Consider the following 18,487-nt stretch of genomic DNA (forward strand, 5'->3'; position numbering starts at 1 on the left):
CAAGATATTTCACATTTAAAGTTTAGTCGGCCTTTTGAATTACTGTAACCTTCAAAGCAAGCAATCATAAGCATGACTTTTTTTTAATATTGTTTTAGGTTGGTTATTCTATACTTTCTCGTAGTGGGTTCGGCGCTCCAGTATCCAGAAAGCAGCTGTCCATTCTTCACCATTCGCTTCAGCCACTGGAGTCCATTATGAAATGTACACAGATGAGCTGGATGGTCATTCTGGTGGGGCCTGCTGCCAGTGGGAAGACTAGCTTAATCCAGCTCTTGGCTCTTCTAACCGGCCAGAATTTAAAAGTCATGGCAATGAACAGTGCGATGGACACCACGGAACTACTTGGTGGATTTGAGCAGGTAACATATATTTCATGGGAGCAGTTGAGCTTTAAGCAGCATACCGTCACCAAATTTATTTAGCCTGCTGATGTTTCTTGGCAGAGGATTTCAGTTGCTCCTAATTATTGCATGGTGCTCATTAGCATGAGGGGAGGAGTTTTTCTGTTTTGTTGTGGCATTTCAACAAACCTCTAGAATTGATACATCCAGCACTTGGAAATTACAGCACAAATGGGCTTTTGAGTCCATCCCGGCACTAGCAACAAATTACGTTTTTGGCTTTCTTTGCTCCTGTGAAGTGAGAGTCCCAACATCTCAAGCCTCTTAAAACAATGGTTTCCCATTTTTGCCATTATCCTGTTGAACTCGTGCTGGGCTTCTCAATAACTTTAATGTTGTTTCTATAATGGCTGCCAAAATCTGCCACCTGGTCTCTAATTGTGGCCTAGTTGTTGGTTTGTACAAATGTTTCATGGCCTCTTTCTCTTGTATTCTGTGCATAATTTATAATACCAAAGTTTGATTGGCATTTACATTTTTGTTTCTTGCACATATTGATAATACTTTGCAGATTTTGCCTTTTTTATTGTTGGCAACAAAACTGCATCAGACTCTAATCCTGGACACTTCTGTTTTATGTATCTATCATGGCATCGCTTTTAGGACTGTTTTATTCAATATTGTAAATGCCCATGTGTGGGTGGCACGGTAGCACAGCTCCAGGGTGCCATGATTGATTGCCCAGCTTGGGCCACTGTCTGTGTGGAGTCTGCACATTTTCCCCGTGTCTGCGTGGGTTTCTTCTGGGTGCTCCGGTTTCCTCCCACAGTCCAAAGATGTGCAGGTCAGGTGGATTGGCCATGATAAATTGCCCTTTGTCCAAAAAGGTTAGGTTACAGGGATAGGGTGGATACGTGGGCTTAAGTAGGGTGCTCTTTCCAAGAGCTAGTGCAGACTCGATGAGCCGTATGGCCTCCTTCTGCACTGTAAATTCTATGAAGAACTTGTTTTTAAGCAAGTCTTTTGTGGATGCTCTAGCCTAGTCCAACACTTCTCTCGGTTTTGATTAATTTGCATGTTTAACATTTCTCTTTTCAATCAAAAGAACGTAATGACATGCATTTGCTCAACCTCAAACTGGAAGATGGAAAGAACCATGTTGATGGGTTTGATGTGTGCTTGCAGGTTGACATTTTTCGCCCGTGGCAGAGTTTAGTTGGGAAGGTGAAGGATGTTGTCAGTGCTGTCACCAGAGATGTTCTACTGTCTGTTGACACTGTTCCTGATGGTGGTGTTCTTCTGAAACTCTGGAATGCATTCCTGGTCAGTCACTCGCGTTGCCCGAATGAAGATCGTAGTTCTGGCATTTCATCTGATGCAGTGAACAAACTAGAGAGTTTGCTTATTCTTCTTCAGCGCTTTAACAACAAACTGAACACGCTCTCCCCTTCAGGTAAGCATATTTTGGGTTTTCTAATTAAAAGATGTTGACCAAATTAAGTAACTTTAATTCCAGAACATTTGCACAGTAAAAATTATTTTGTACGGGTAAATTAAAATATGAATATTAGCTACAATACTCCAATTCATTTTAGTCTGGGTAATAGTCATTTCTTTATTTACTACAGTAATTTTTATTTACACTGCAATGAAGCTACTGTGAAAAGCCCCTAGTCGCCACATTCCAGTGCCTGTCCTGGTACACTGGGGGAGAATTCAGAATGTCCAATTCACCTAACGGCATGTGTTTCGGGACTTGTGGGAGAAAACCAAAGCACCTGGAGGAAGCCCACGCAGACGCTGGGAGAACATGCAGACTCCACACTGACCCAAGCCGGGAATCGACCCGTGACCCTGGCACTGTGAAGCTACAGTGCTAACCACTGTACTAGCTTGCTGCCCAAAATTCTAACCCTTTCTGACTATGTTGACTTTGAGGAATTGTTCCACTGATTGCTCTCCCATACCTTGCACAGGTAGTCATTCACCCATAGTGACAGATTATGAATGTTGCAGGGTATTTCATACATTTGCAGTCCTTCAGCAATGTCATTGAGTGATGATTGGAAACCATTATTGGGAGTGTTTCTTGGATGTAGTAGGATCTGAATAGAGTAAATGGGCAGTTTATTTGAGCATTGATTTTTTTTTTTTTCATGGTGTTCAGAGGTTGTGCAGACTTATGTAATTGTCAGTAATGTGTTGTTTCTTTATCTTTGTGCTTCAGAATTTTCAGAGTTGATTGCAGAATTTCAGCACTTTAAACTCCAGCGCAGTCAGTCTTTGGATGGTGGAAACCGTGGAACGTTTGAGTGGGTTAATGGGATGCTTGTGCAGGCTTTGAATTCTGGTGATTGGTTGCTGCTGGATAATGTTAACTTCTGCAGGTAAGACAATTATCTGAACGCACTGTTCAATAATTTTGCAGGTTCACTTTCTTGTACATGTTGCTGTCCCTGAAATTAGGCCATTACTCCTCGGTGCAAAGTCAGTGCATACGTAAAATGCAGGCAAAGTGCACAGTGTGCTTTCAGACCAGTGTTTGACAACCCAATATGGAAGCGAAGCTGCAGGAATTTGCATCTAACCAGTGTCACTGATGCACAGAGGATACTGTTGGGTTTAAATCTCTATTTATCCGCTTGCTAATATTTTTTATACTTGTTATTTAGTCCTTCAGTGCTTGATCGTCTAAATGCTCTTTTGGAACCTGGAGGGGTGCTTACCATCAGTGAAAGAGGAGTGATTGATGGCACCAGCCCAACAGTTGTCCCCCACCCAAATTTCAGGTAAGCAGCAACGGTGTTCGCTTTCCGAGTGGTGATTTTGGGCTGGCGATTATTTCCATGTGTTTCAGCATGTGTGAACTGTTATAATTCGGAAAACCGGGAAGATCTAACTGGAGACTACCTTTGAACACTTTTTTAAATAAATAAATAAAACACAATTAATTACACACCTACTTGCAGATCCCAAGCAATTGACCACATGCACTTTTTTTTTTAACATTGATGTAACCTGGAGCTATGGATTGTAGAGACTCTCATCTTGACTTTACAGAGGCACAAATGAATCCCTAGTCAATTAACTTTAACCAGACTGAAAGATTATGAACACAAACAAAAGATTGTGGATGTTGGAATTCTGAACATAATAGTTGGAAATATTCAATAGGCCAGGCAACATCAGTGGAGAGAAACAATGAACATTACTGATCGATGACCTTTTTGTCACAACTGTAGAAAGATAGATATGCAAGAGGTTTTTAAACTGGGGGCAGGAAGGAAAAAAAGGCAGGTGTCTATGGGGCGGTGGAAGGAGTGATCAATTAACACCAGATTATATGATGCAAGCCAAAGGGACAAAGAACAAAAAAGTACAGCACAGGAACAGGCCCTTGGGCCCTCCAAGCCAGTGCCAACCATGCTGCCCGTCTAAACTAAAATCTTCTACACTTCTTGGGTCTCTATCCCTCTTCCCTTCCCATCCTACTCTTGTATTTGTCAAGATGCCCCTTAAATGTCACTCGTCCCTGCATCCCCCAGCTCATCCGGCAGCGAGTTCCAGGCACCCACTACCCTCTGTTTTTAAAAAAAAAAAAAAACTTGCCTCGTATATCTCCTCTAAACGTTGTCCCTTGCATCTTAAATCTATGCCCCTAGTAATTGACCCCTCTACCCTGGGGAAAAGCCTCTGAATATCCTCTGTCTATGCCCCTCATAATTTTGGAGACCTCTATCAGGTCACCCCTCAATCTCTATCATTCCAGTGAGAACAAACTGAGTTTATTCAACCGCTCCTCTTAGTTAATGCCCTCCATACCAGGCAACATTCTGGTAAATCTCTTCTGCACCCTCTCTAAAGCCTCCACATCCTTCTGGTAGTGTGGCGACCAGAATTGAACACTATACTCCAAGTGTGGCCTAACTAAGATTCTATACAGCTACAACATGACTTGCCAATTCTTATACTCAATGCCCCGGCCAATGAAGGCAAACATGCCGTATGCCTTCTCTAATAGGTATAGCAAAGGAACAAGGGTTATGTTCAGTTGAGGCATGAGTGGCTACATAGTGGCCATCTGAATGTAACGTGAATAAAGAAAGTAAAAGCACCAAAAAAACCAATCTCTCAGCACAAGATGGAGGCCAAGGTTATGATCTAAAGCTGAATTCTATATTGAGGTCCTCCTGACTTGAACGCTGAGATGAAAGGTGAGGTGCTGTTCCTTGTACTTGCATTGAGCTTCATTGCAACGCTGTAGGAGGCAGTGAGTAGCAAGATGGAGAGTTAAAATGACAAATGATATGAAACTCTTAAGTTAGGTTGGAGGACTGAATGGAGGTTTTCTGCAAAGTGGTCACCCAGTCTACATTTTGTCTGCCCACTGTAGAGAAGACCACATCATGGACAATGAATGCGGTATACAGAAACGTTGTGAAATTTTCAAATGCATTGAGATTTCCTATGTCAGACCTCTATCAAAGACCCCTCGTTTCACTGTCCATGAGTATCTGTCATGCATATTTGATGTTATTGTGATGGATTTTACTTTTGTACATCACCATATTAACTGGTATTTTAAATTTGGGTTCTTGTATGGAATTTTGCATAGTAGGGAATTAATGCAGCATGTTCCATTTAGGGGGGAAAAAAACTAGATCAAATATCCCATTCACAAGAAATTTGCTTCCCAGTATGTTCGAGAACACAACCCTAGAAACTGCATAAAAATCGGAAGCAAATCAAACCGATTTTCATTTATAAAAAAAAAGTCAGGAAAGCTGTTTTTTAACATCTGTGGTTCCAGCCCATGCTCAATAGCCTGATACATGTTAGTGCTTCAAAAATTAGGATTTCTGAATCAAACCTGGGCAGACCTGTCGTTCCTCAAATCTTTGCAGTCTGGGACAGTGACGACAAACTCCAAACCAGTATTAAGTCTTTCCTCCTCTGATTGCTACCTGCTCTGTTAGTGCCATTCCCTCCCCTCGCTGCCATTCACTGACTGGCTCTTTGAAGTTTTAGCAATGAAGAAGGCTTTCTATTGATGAATTTCTGGATATTTTGCAACGTAGCATGACAGCACCCAACCCATGCAACAGCCTCACTCGCTCTCCTAATTGGTTTGACGTGGGCCAGGAGTGTGAAACTCCTTACACTGACTTCTGGATTTCCTTCTCGCAATCTTGGACTCCAAGGGCACAAACCATTTGCAATTTTTCCCTTCACTCTTTTTTTGATATGCATATTTCAATTTATTGGTAATCATAGCAACAAGCACTGTCACTCCTAGCAGCCACTGATGCGAAGGAGTGATGATCCACATGAAAATTCAGGAAACTGAGCGTGACATTTTTTTCATGGTGCTGACCTGAGGTAAAGTTTTGTTTTGCTGCAAAAAAGTTGTTATAGAACCAGTGTTCCACTGGAAAATTCTGCTAAACTCCCCTCAACGACAGCACGTTTCGCTCACTCAGCTGACGCTCATTCAATCCTCCAGGCAAGAGTTTTTTTAAAAACCGAATCACATTGTCAACCACTTCCCTCTCTAAGCGATCCATCCACTCTTCATCCTGCATCAAATTATCTCCCCTCAAATGTGGACAACCTATTAATATTTAGTACTTCTGAAAACTTTTTTATTCTTGCACTGAGCTCGAGCCTTTATTAAGTTGACTTTCTATGAACTGACAGGTCACAATTTTCAAGTTTCACGTCTTTATTTTAAAATAGGCTGTTCATGACGATGGACCCAGCACACGGGGAAATCTCTCGGGCTATGAGAAATCGTGGGATTGAAATTCATGTTGCGGGCAAGCCTAACGAAGACCTTTTGGATAAACAGGATATTAAAACCTTGTTACACGGGCTTGGTTTTGTTGGAGACCATCCATGTACTGAGTTGATGGCATTGTGTTCGGAAGTGAAGGAAATCACAGCGGGTAAGCTGAAGATTTAAAATCAATCAAATTCAACGTTTCTGGTAAACTGTGTTTCTAGCTGTGTTGTCAGAAGGAACAGGAGTGTTCCTATATTTTATTGGAGTTGGAGCTGTTACATTTCCCAGTTGCTCATCTTGTATTAAATTTGGTTTTGGAGCTGCAAATGCAAGATGTTTCGTTCTGGTGACTGTAAATTTAGAGAGATCTCTTAATATTTTTCCTTTTTTTTTTTTCTTTTTTTTTTTTTTTGCTTCAAAAATAAAGGTACTTCTTCCTCCATCTCGTCTCTTCTCCACGCTGCTGCTCTCATTGTTCAGCAGCTAAAACATGGTCTCAACTTGGCGGAGGCATTCCATCGAGCTTGCTCTGAAGTGTATGTCCTTTCACAGACTTCTCGAGCTCATCAGGAGGTGAGGGTTACGGACTCGCTTCTGAAGGGAGCTAGCAATTTGTAACGGCTTGGGTTGATGGGTGGTTGACATTTTAGCATGAATATAGCCATGCGTGTATATTTGTTAACATGATAAATAACGACTTGTCTCCTGTATTCAGCAGTGTCGAATGCTGCACAACCTAGCAGATGTATTTTCAGTCATGTCAGAGTTATTGTGCAGCTAACTACAGTTTTCTGCCGCCTTGGTTATAACTATACTGAGTTGCAGTAAAATAATTTTTAAATGGCCTAGGTTATTTTAAGAGCCATCAATATATTTTATGTTGCAGCAAGTACAAGAACTAGTGGAGAAGCACAAAGTCGCATTGATGTCACCTGAATCCTGGGGTGACTCCTTGGTCTCCTTGGGATTGTGGCCAGATTCTATTCCATCAGCTGTGTTTACAGCGGAGGAATCCATGCTATCCATGGTCCATCGGGATGGTCAGGTGCTTGCCTACTGTTTGAACCAATTGAGCCTGAGCAATAACAGGTGGGCTGTGAACAAATTTATGAAAATTTAGAAAAGGACACATTTTGTCCACTAAGCTAACAAACTTCTTAAAGTTGCATTGTTTCTGATGTATTTGTAATCTGACTTGCTGTCATTATTTCATGTTTGCTTTGATCATCATTACCTGGTTAAAAAATGGGTGCTCGTAGCAAAAACCCCCACTGGCCAATAAGTGCAGCTTTTCCAAATCTAATCGTCCACGAGGAGTTGCATAATATTAAATGGGAACGTTACCCCTACCATGACTGGCGGATTCGGGGGAGGGGTGGGGACAGGGAACATGAGATTGCATGGATGGGATCCCACCCGACCTGACTTGGCCGTGACTTTTGCTGGGGGGACAGGGCCTGGGTAGGAAAGACCACCCTTGCCCCAATTAAGGCCCGCAAATGACCACTTCAGGCCCTTTTCCCACCCAGCCTTCATTTTGAGGCTTGACCAGTGGATGATGGATTGGGGAGGGGGGGAAACCAAAATTTGAACTTGCCCACCTGGGGTGGGACGCGCCTCCACCAGAAACCCCCTCTTGGTGGTCGGAGACCTCCGGACGTCCCTCTGTTCGTGACCAAACCCCTGATTTCTTTCCCCCCAAGGCATTGGAGCTCCACCAAGAAGGTCTGCATAAAAGTAATTCTGCAATTTACTTCATACTAGGTGGAAAACCTAAATGACCCATGTTAGCGCTCATTCCCGGTACAGAAGGAATTCTGTGCCTCGGAGAATGATTTGATGCTTTGGCTGATCTGATTGCGGCCTAAACTCCACTTTCCTGTCTTGTCTCCCATAACCCTTGATCCTGTTAATAAAAACAAATCTATCTAACTTAGCCTTGAATATATTGAATAATCCAGCCTCCACTGGTCTCTGTGGAAAGGAGGGCTAACAAACATCTGAGGAAGTAAATTCCTCCTAGCCTCCATCTTAATATTGGGAGACCCCTTATTTTGAAACTGTGCCCCCTACTTCTAGATTTTTCCATGAAGGAGTACAATCTCGGCATCTAACCTGTCAAACCCCCTCAGAATCTTGTATATTTCAATAAGATTACCTCACATTCTTCTAAACTCTTGAGTATATACTGACCCTGTTCCCCTTTTTGTCACAATATAAACCCCTTTGTCCCAGGAATCTGCCAGGGGTCTTGGACAGTGTGGATGCGAAGAGGATGTTTCCACTTGTGAAAGAGTCTAGAACTGGGGGCCACAGTATCAAAATGAGGTTTTCTCAGGAGATCAGGAGGATTTTTTTTCTGAGGGTCATCAGTCTCTGGGACTCCACTTCAAAAGGTGGTGGAAGCAGAGTCTGAATATTTTAAAGGCAAAGCTATATAGATTCTTGACCAGCAAGGGGATGAAGGGTTGTCTGGGTAGGTGGGAATGTGCAGTTGAAGTTGCTATTATTAAATGGTGAAGCAGGCTGGAGGGAAGTTGTCTACTACTGCACGTAATTCGTACCTTGTGTTCTCTCCAAACTTCCTCCATAACAAGTTTATTGCTCAAGTAATTGTGGATTAGGCAGATTGATGGGAATGGGGAGAGCAGCTTGTCAGAACCAGATCCTGAAAGATGTGATTTTATTTCCTAGAGGGAGCTGGTCATTTTTATTTTATTTAAAAGGTAAACCAATGTTGGTCACAATTGATCATGTGTAAGCCATTAGGATTAAAGATTGTTACAGCGGCATGTGTTTCTGCAAAATAATGTTTGTAAATGATGTTCTGCCCTTCCCTGATTCAGGTCTCAACCTCTGACTCTGACTGATCTCGAGCTAGTTTTGCAATCCTGTAACATGGACAGTCTTTTATTCCATGGCTGTAGAACAGCCGTTCAAGTCGCTGAGTTCTCGATGGTTCCTGCTGCTGTCAGGCTGGTCACCGAGAAAGCATCGAACCAAGATTGGCTGTTAAGGGCCAGGTGGTTGTGCCACACAGCAAAAAACCACAGACAGTTACCAGGTAGTGTACTCTAACTCCGTGTTCAAGTATGTTCACTTGATGACTTCTGTTATGCTAGTTAGTGGAATCATTCACAGTGACATGAGTTTTGCGTAACTGGGGGACCTCCGTTGACACCACATATTGAAGACCCAAACTCGACAGCAGGTGTAACTACACTGCAGGTGTACCTACACCAGGAAGGCATCTCACCACCACCTTTTTAAAGATAGTTGGGGATGAGCAACAAATGCTAGCCTTGCCAATCGTGCCAATATCCCAGGAAAGAATTTAGCTTTATTGTCATTTTGTACCGAGGTACAGTGAAAAGTATTGTTCTGTGTACAGTCCAGACAGATCAATCCATAATGTGGAAAAAAACATCGGACATAGGATGAATACACAATGTAAATGGATAGGCATCAGGTGAAGCATATGGACTGTAGAGATGATGTGTGGAAAGATCAGGTCAGTCCATAAGAGGATCATTCAGGAGTCTGGTAACAGCAGGGAAGAAGCTGCTTTTGAATTGGTTTCAGTCTTTGATCTCCTGCCTGATGGAAGAGGTTTGTTTTTGAAAACTCCCCACTATTCTTAGAAGTCCCCCTATACCAAAAAGGGCCGACATTCTAAATGGTGATCAGGGATTCTCACTCCCCGACTCCGATACAAGCTTCAGTGGGTGCTATTCAGGTCAAACTATATTTTCAAGTTATCCCCTGGTATAACCTAAACCTTCACCGAAGATTTCATCTACTTACCACTTAGTAGCATTGATCCTAGGTCCTGCATTGCTAAGTAAGTAAAGTGGACTAATAACCACTGTTTCAGGTTATAACTTAAGTTATTTTATTATTATATATTTTTTCCTCTTTTTAAAAGATGCAATCACTGTCTTTACAGAAAAGTAAAAAGATCTTGCTTCTGGATCCTTCTGGTTGGTTGAAGGGACCTACAGGCCCAACTTGATAATCAATCTTCTTTAAAGTCTGGTCTTTAGATGTATTTGCTGATGAGCTCAGTTGCTGTGTCCTACCTTTCCCATGTAGAGAGCTGTGAGAGCCATCTCTGAGCTGAATCTGCCTACTTTTTAAATTCTAGTCTTCCTTAGATGTACTCGGCTATTTTAGCTCGGCTGCTCTGCCCTGTCTCTTTCCCATGACCGAGCTGACTGTAATCTGTCTCTGCTTCTCCTCTCTCTCCTCTCTCTCTCTCTCTCTCTCCTCTCTCTCCTCTCCTCTCCTCTCCTCTCCTCTCCTCTCCTCTCTCTCTCTTTCTCTCTCTCTCTCTCTCTCTCTCTCTCTCTCTCTCTTTCTCTTTCCCCCCCCCCCCGTTCTGGTTCTTGTACTAGTAGTTCACTTTCTAACAATTAAGTTTATGTTATTGTAAAGTAACTCTTATTGTCTTTGATTGTAAATAGTACCTTTTGATCTAAACCTTATAATCCAACTAAGTATACATTTTGACATGACTTCATCTCATAGATCTGATTACATTGTTTCCTTTGTGATGTTCAAAATACTTTGGTTTCAAGAGGTGTTACTTTTAATTCCTGTCACTTCTATAGTTTTATTTTCCAATTGTGTCCTCAGCTCAATTTTGACTTTGATTTTGGCTTTGAATTAAGTTTCTCTTCGACTGATAGCCTCCAGTTTTCTTTAATTTACGGTATTAGCAACTTTTCACACCTAGAATTATCACAAAATTCAACTGAATCTCATCCATTCTTTTCCAGATCCTTACTAAGATAGTTACTTTCAATGAAGGTGTGAGCCATTGTCTTTGGCTTCATTCAAAATCCTGTTTGTCTTGTTTGCTGAGCCTGCTTGATCAAGGCTATCTGCATTTTACAATCCTGCTCTGGCAGCTGCTGTTAACCCTTTGTGGGGTCTTGCCCTGTATTCTCTCATGTTTCTCTCGGACCAGATATTGCCAGACTTCCATATTTCAAATGACACATCTTTCCATATTTTCAATAACCGGTTGGAAGAGAGAATAGCCCAGGTGGGAGGGGTCTTTGATTATGCTGCCCGCTTTCCCAAGGCTGCGGGAGGTATAGGCCGTTCCAGTGGAGGGGAAGCGGGTTCATGTGATGGACTGGGCTGTGTTCATGACTCTGTAGTTTCCTATCGTCTTGGGTGGAGCAGTTGCCATACCAGGCTGTGATGCAGCTATAGGATGCTTTCTACGGTGCATCTGTAAAAATTGCTGAGTCAATGTGGACATGTGGAGTTTCCTGAGTAAGTATAGGCGCTGTTGTGCTTTCTTGGTCGTGGTTTTGATATGGGTGAACCAGGACAGATTATTGGTGATGTGCACAACCAGGAATTTGAAACTATCAACCATTTCCACCATGGCACCATTGATACAGACTGGTCTGTTCGACCCTTCACTTCCTGAAGTCGATGGCCAGCTCTTTAGTTTTGCTGATGTTGAAGGAGAGATTGTTGTCGTTACACCGTGCCACTAGGTTTTCTACTCATCATTGTTCGAATTTTGCCACAGTCATGTGTGTACAGGGAGTAAGTAGGGGGCTTAGTACACAGCCTTACAGGGCCCAGGTATTGAAGACTATCATGGAGGTGTTTATCCTTGCTGATCATGGCCTATGGGTCAGGAAGTCGAGGATCCAGTTGCAGAGGGAAGAGCTAAATCCTATGAGCAGAGCCAGGGTGTTTGCTTTGTCCACTTGTGCACAAAATTGTGTTCAAATTTATTCTAAATATTGATAAACGGTGCAACTTCTTCAACTAAAGAAAAGTGATTTAAATGTTATCTAAATTACTTCATGATATTAATTAGTACAAAATGTGCATGGAAGCATGGGCTTGAAATTCTGATTTTACACATTCTTGGTGATGTTTGAACAGTGACTTATGGCAATGTACAGCAATAAAATATATGGATTGTATATGGTCATTGACAAGTGAAAGCTCAAACGTGATGTGGAGTTGTTGCCACATCTATTAGAAATTGGGTATGGGTGGCATGTGGTGCAGTGGATAGCACTGGGACTGCGGCGCTGAGGACCTGGGTTTGAATCCAGGCCCTGGGTCACTGCCCGTGTGGAGTTTGCACATTCTCCCAATGTCTGCGTGGATTTCACCCCCACAACCCAAAGATGTGCAGGTGGATCGGCCCACGCTAAATTGCCCCTTAATTGAAAAGAAAATCATAATTGGGTACACTAAATTTTTTTTTAAATTGGGTATACAGTAATTTTAATGTTGCCTTTTTTTTTTTACTTGCAGAGTTGGTGTGTGCCGAGCTAGAGGCAGGGGCAAAAGCTCTTAATGTAGTTTATGCCAGCGTATTGCCTACAGGAATGAAGGAAGTCATACAGCAACTACAGCTCGATGCAAATGGTAACATACACTCAATCAACGGGACATTGGCCTTTTAGTTTTGTTCAAATGTCTGCTTGTTTTATTTTCAGGTGAACGAATTACATAATTGGGGCATGGTAAGATATTGAAGAATTTAACTGACTGATTAGCACAAAATTAGATAAGTAAAGACTATGCGCTATGGTATTTCTTTGTCCTGAGATGTGACTTGCTTATGGATAATGTTTGAGATTCGGCACTGCAGTTTGGGTGGGGGGAGAAATGTTTGAAAATATAAAATTAATTAATTTTTTTACTGGGCGGCGGGGTGGTTAGCACTGCTGCTTCACTGCACCGAGGACCCTGATTTGTTCCCGGCCCCGGGTCACTGTCCGTGTGGAGTTTGCACGTTTGCTCCGTGTCTGTGGGCCTCACCCCACAACCCAAAGATGTGCAGGGTAAGTGGACTGGCCTTGCTACGTTTTCCTTAATTTGGAAAAAATAAATAATTGGGTACTCTAAATTTAAATTAAAAAATTACTATTTTTGTTTTAGGAGGTCGCATAATTAAATGTGCAAACTTGCAGACACGTCTGGAGGAACAGTGAACGTAAATGCCTTTGGTTCCTCTTTTTTGTCATTAACCCCCCCCCCACGGCACACCACATCCACTTGAACCAAATTCACTCCAAACTAAGGGAGGTGATCTTTACCTATTTAAAAAATCTTTCATGATTTTAAAAATCTCTGTGGAATCTTCTCTTTGGCCTCTGATTAAAAGTAGTTCCGGAATCTCCTTGAAACTGTGGTTTCCCAGCTTTGGTGAATCCATGCTTTCTAGGGCTTTAATTTAGTTTTCATAATGGTGCATCCAAAATAGGATTTTTCCGAAGAAAATATGTTTTTTCCACATTGCTTTAGCTATGTACCCTTGCCCTTAACTTGCAGTAAGACAATTCTCAATGGGGACAAGCACAAGAGAACGATTCATTGTGGGTGTTTTTAAATGCTGTATTATTACCCTGCTGTACACTACGGAGAAAATGGGATTTGGTCCAGATCATTTTTAATGTTCATTTAAATTAATTCAAAATCTCTTAATTGGCTGTGTTCTCCAGAAATATCACTGGGCACTTTATCCACAGGACTCTTGTATAATTGATTTTATAATATTGCTATCTCTTCATTTGTAAAGGCATTTCAATAAACGTAAACAATCTTACAAATACTTAAAGCCCCTCATGCGCATAATAATCAACACCCTATTAGCAGGGAAAATGCTGTACCATGCAACCTTAATTAATGTGAAGTACATTATGCGATTTTAAAAAAAATTTTTTTTTTAAGCAAACATTCTCACCAATGAATTAACTTGTGCAGGTCCTATCTAACTATCTTTTCATTAGAGCTGTATCAATTTCTGTAGCTTCTGATCACCTTTCTAAGGCTTCACTCATATATTACTATTAATTTTTATGAAGTTTAGACGCTGGACATGGCATCAATGTCCACATAGCAAAGCCCCCTAAGACTTCCCAGTCCCCATTTGTTCTGTTTGATGTTGGTTTAGTTGAATATTGTCCAACACTGGGTGAATTCCTCATTTGAATGGGATTGTGATCTCTTATAGCTGTCTGGACATGGCAGATGAAGCTTTATCTGAAAGAGGCTACCTCCCAAATGTTGCATTTCCTCTATTTTACGTGGTATCCTTGGTTATATACTTCAGCCCTAGAGTGGGGACTTAAAGTGTGATGTACACTGGTGGCAGCAACACAAATTAAGCCGAACAGATGTACTTAATTTGCAAATTATTAACTGCACCACTTCACGGGAATGAATGAACGAAGTCAAAATATAGATGCATTTTTCTGTTGAGACCTGATGCAAGTAACATCTCTTCTCTTTACTTCCACTATCCACCAAAAAAAGGTCTTAGTCCAAAAGGTTTCGCAATCAAATGTTCCTTTTCTTTTGCAGAGAGTGCCTCAGTTCCTTTGGACCCCCGATGGAACCAGCAGCATTTGGATATTTTGCTGAATTCTATGGCATATTCTGGGCTGCATTGTTCAAAAGAGCTTCAAGCACAGCTCCGATCCATTGCTAACAGGTAAGCAAAATTACTTAAGCAAAATCAAGCATTGAATTTAAGGCCAGGGAATACATAGATCGCTACAAGGAAGAAAGGAGCAGGAGGACGCCTTTTGGCCCTTCGAGCCTGCTCTACCATTCATCGCAATCATGGCCGATCATCCAACTCGATAGCCTAATCCTGCTTTCCCCCATAGCCTTTGATCCCATTCTCCAAGTGCTATATCCAGATGCCTCTTGAATATATTAAATGATTCAGCATCAACTACTAATGAATTCCACAGGCTCACCACTCTTTGTGTGAAGAAATGTCTCCTTATCTCTGTTAAAAATGGTTTACCCTGAAACCTCAGGCTGTGACCCCTGGTTCTGGACACTCCCATCATTGGTAACATCTTCCTTGCATCTACCCTGTCTAGTCCTGTTACAATTTTATAAGCTCTGAGACCCCCCCCCCCATCTCATTCTTCTGAACTCCAGCGTGAACAATCTCAACCTAGTAAATCTCTCCTCGTATGACAGTCCCGCCATCCCTGGAATCAGTCTGGTAAACCTTTGCTGCACTCTCCCGAGAGCAAAAACATCCTTCCTCTGAGAAGGAGACTCAAACTGCACACAATACTCCAAGGCCCTGTACAATTGCAGCAACGCATCCCTGCTTCTATACTCGAAACCTCTTGCAATGAAGGCCAACATACCATTAGCCTTCTTTACTGTCTGCTGCACCTGCATGCTTGCCTTCAGTGAATGGTGCACAAGGACACCCAGATCCCGCTACACACTCCCCTCTCCCCAATTTACAAACATTCAGGTAGTAATCTGCCTTCTGTTGTTGCTTTCAAAATGAATAACCTCAGTTATCCAAATTATACTGCATCTGCCATTGGTTTGCCCACTCACCCAACATGTCCAATTCTTGCTATAGGGTCCCTGCATTCTCGTCACAATTCACCTAATGTGGTATCATCTGCAAACTTTTGAGATGTTAGATTTTGTTCCCTCATCCAAATCAATAATATATGTTGTGAATAGCTGGGGTCCCAGCACCGATCCCTGTAGTACCCCACTGGTTACTGCCTGCCAATTTGAAAAGGACCCATTAATCCCTACTCTTTGTTTCCTCCTATGCCAACCAGTTTTCTATCCACCTCAATACATTTCCTCCAATCCTATGTGCTTTAATTGTGCACAATAATCTCTTTTGCAGGACCTCCTGAAAGTCCAAATATACCACATCGACTGGCTCCCCCTTGTCGACTGTACTGCTTACCTCTTCAAAGAATTCCAACAGATTTGTCAAGCATTATTTTCTGTTCATCAATCCATGCTGACTTTGACTGATTCTGCCACTGCTTTCTAAATGTTCCGCGATAAAGTCCTTGATAATGGATTTGAGTATTTTCCCCACTACCAATGTTGGGCTTACCGGTCTATAATTCCCTGCTTTCTCGCTACCTCCCTTTTTGAATATCGGAGTGACGTGAGCTACCCTCCAATCTGCAGGGACAGTTCTAGAGTCTATAGAATCCCAGAAGATGACCACCAATGCATCCACTATTTCCAGAACCACCTCCTTAAGCACGCTGGGATGCAGATTCTCAGGCCCTGGGGATTTATCCGCTTTCAATCCCATCCGTTTTCCCAGCACCATTTCTCTACTAATGTTGATCTCCGTCAGTTCTTCCCTCTCACTAAACCTTTCATTCTCCAACATTTTTGGGATCTCATTTGTGAAGACGGAACCAAAGTATGTATTCAATTGCTCACCCATTTCTTTGTCCCTTATTATGCATTCCCATGTTTCTGTCTTTACATTTCTCTTTACCAATCTTTTTTTCTTCACATACCTGTAGAAACACTTAGTGTCAGTCTTTGTGCTCCCTGCAAGCTTCCTTTCATGCTGTACTTTTCCCTTAATCAATCCCTTTGTCCTTCTTGAACTGCTCCCAATCCTCAGACCTATTATTTTTCTTGGCCAATCTGTATGCTTCTTCCCTGTATCGGATATTAGTTCTAATTTCCTTTGTAAGCCATGGACCCTTTGTGTTTGTGCCAGACAGGAATGAACAGTTGCTGTAGTTCCTCCATGTGTTCCTTGAATGTTTGCCATTGTCTATCCACTGTCATCCCTTTAAGTAACTCTCTCCAATCTATCAAGGCCAATTCACGCCTCATATGCTCATAGTTCCCTTCATATGCTCATAGTTCCCTTTGTTAAGATTCAGCACCCTAGTCTCCGAATCAACTACTTCGCTCTCCATCTTGATGATAAAATTCTATCTTGTTATGGTCGCCTATCCCCAAGGGGTCTTGTACAGCCAGATTGGCAATGATTCCCATCTCATTGCACAGTACCCAATCTAAGATGGCCTGGTCTCTAGTTGATTCCTCCACATATTGGTTGAGAAAACCATCCTGTATACACTCCAGGAATTCCACCTCTACGGCATTGTGGCTAATTTGATTTGCCCAATCTTAAAATGATCACCGATAGTCCCTTATTACATGCATCACTGAATTCTTGTTTAATGCCATTCCCAACCTCTCCACTGCAGTTTGGGGGTCTATATATGACACCCACTAATGCTTTTTGTCCCTTGGTATTTCTCAACTCTACTCATACAGATTCCACATTGTCAGAGCTAATATCTTTTCTCACCATTGTGTTAATTTTCTCTTTAACCAGCAGTGCCACGCCACCACCTTTTTCTTTTATTCCTGTCCTTCCCAAATACTGAGAACCCTGGGACATTCAGTTCCCATCCCTGTTCACCCTGCAGCCATGTCTCCGTAATCCCAATTATATCATGCCTATTTATATCTATCTGTGCGATTAGTTCATCCACTTTATTGCAAATGCTCTGTGCATTAAGGCACAGCCTTTAAGTTTGTCTTTTACACAATGCTCGTCTTGCTCCCAATATTTTTCTCTTACTGCCCTGTTTGAATTTTGTCCTTGGTTTCTCCACCTATCACTTTCCTTATTCACTTTTCTACCTTTTGCTTTTGTCCTTGCTCCCTTTTTCTCTGACTCCTTGTGTAGGTTCCCTCCCTGGCATATTAGTTTAAACCCTCCCCAAATGCTCTAGCAATATCTATGCTCTGGTTATTGCATGTGCTTAGTTTGGGTTCCAGCAGATGTATTCTGCCTCTGGTCTCAGTACATTCTGGGCCCAAGGATGGGTGCAAGAGTGGGATTCCAGAAAGCAAAATGTGTGCCCTTGCCCCGAGGCAGTATATGACTAAGTGTGGCACCAAGGAGCCCTTGTAACATTGAAGTTGGTAGGGTTGAGGGGGCAAGCTCTTTACTGGCTAAAGTAATATCTAGCAGAGAGGAAAATGACTGCAGTTGGTCAGTCATCTGAGTCCTAAATGTCGTGGTAGGAGGTCCCACAGGCTAATGTTTAGACCCAGTTACCTTCACCGATGGCCTTTCTTCGATAATCAGCTGGAGCCACTCATTGCAATTTTACTTCATTTGGAACTTCTCAACAAAGCAGTCCATGTCTGTTTGCAGCGAGACCTAGGCAAATTCGGGCTTGGCCTCATAAGTAGTAATATTTGTACCACACAAGTAAGGGCCATGACCATCTCCAACAAGAGAGTCTAACTATCTCCCCTTGACATTCAATGGCATTGCTGTCTCTGAATCTCCCACTACCAACATCTGTGGGGGGGTGAAACCATTGAACTGGATTGGCCACATAAATACTGTGGCTACAAGCACACATCACAGGCTGGGAATTCTGCAGCAGGTAACTCACTTGTGATGTTCCAAAACCCGTTCACAATTTACACTGCCTGTGACTGAATACTCTCCACTTGGCTGGGTGAGTGCAACTCCAACAACACTAAGCTCAATACCATGCAGCATAAAGCAACTCACCTGACCATTCATGAA

At 42.2% G+C, this 18,487-nt stretch overlaps 1 protein-coding gene across 1 annotated transcript in view; it reads left to right on the top strand.

Moving 5' to 3' along the window:
* mdn1 (midasin AAA ATPase 1) overlaps positions 1–18,487 on the top strand; it is a 239,387-nt gene that overhangs the window by 114,524 nt on the left and 106,376 nt on the right. The window contains exons 42-51 of the mRNA XM_072499762.1: positions 99–362; positions 1,530–1,797; positions 2,572–2,731; positions 3,017–3,133; positions 6,081–6,289; positions 6,554–6,699; positions 7,013–7,215; positions 8,973–9,190; positions 12,421–12,534; positions 14,476–14,605. Coding sequence (XP_072355863.1) covers positions 99–362; positions 1,530–1,797; positions 2,572–2,731; positions 3,017–3,133; positions 6,081–6,289; positions 6,554–6,699; positions 7,013–7,215; positions 8,973–9,190; positions 12,421–12,534; positions 14,476–14,605 — 1,829 coding nt within the window. The remainder of the gene's footprint in view (positions 1–98; positions 363–1,529; positions 1,798–2,571; positions 2,732–3,016; positions 3,134–6,080; positions 6,290–6,553; positions 6,700–7,012; positions 7,216–8,972; positions 9,191–12,420; positions 12,535–14,475; positions 14,606–18,487) is intronic.

This window comes from Scyliorhinus torazame, chromosome 4, assembly GCF_047496885.1.
Source record: "Scyliorhinus torazame isolate Kashiwa2021f chromosome 4, sScyTor2.1, whole genome shotgun sequence".
Classification (NCBI taxonomy): domain Eukaryota; kingdom Metazoa; phylum Chordata; class Chondrichthyes; order Carcharhiniformes; family Scyliorhinidae; genus Scyliorhinus; species Scyliorhinus torazame.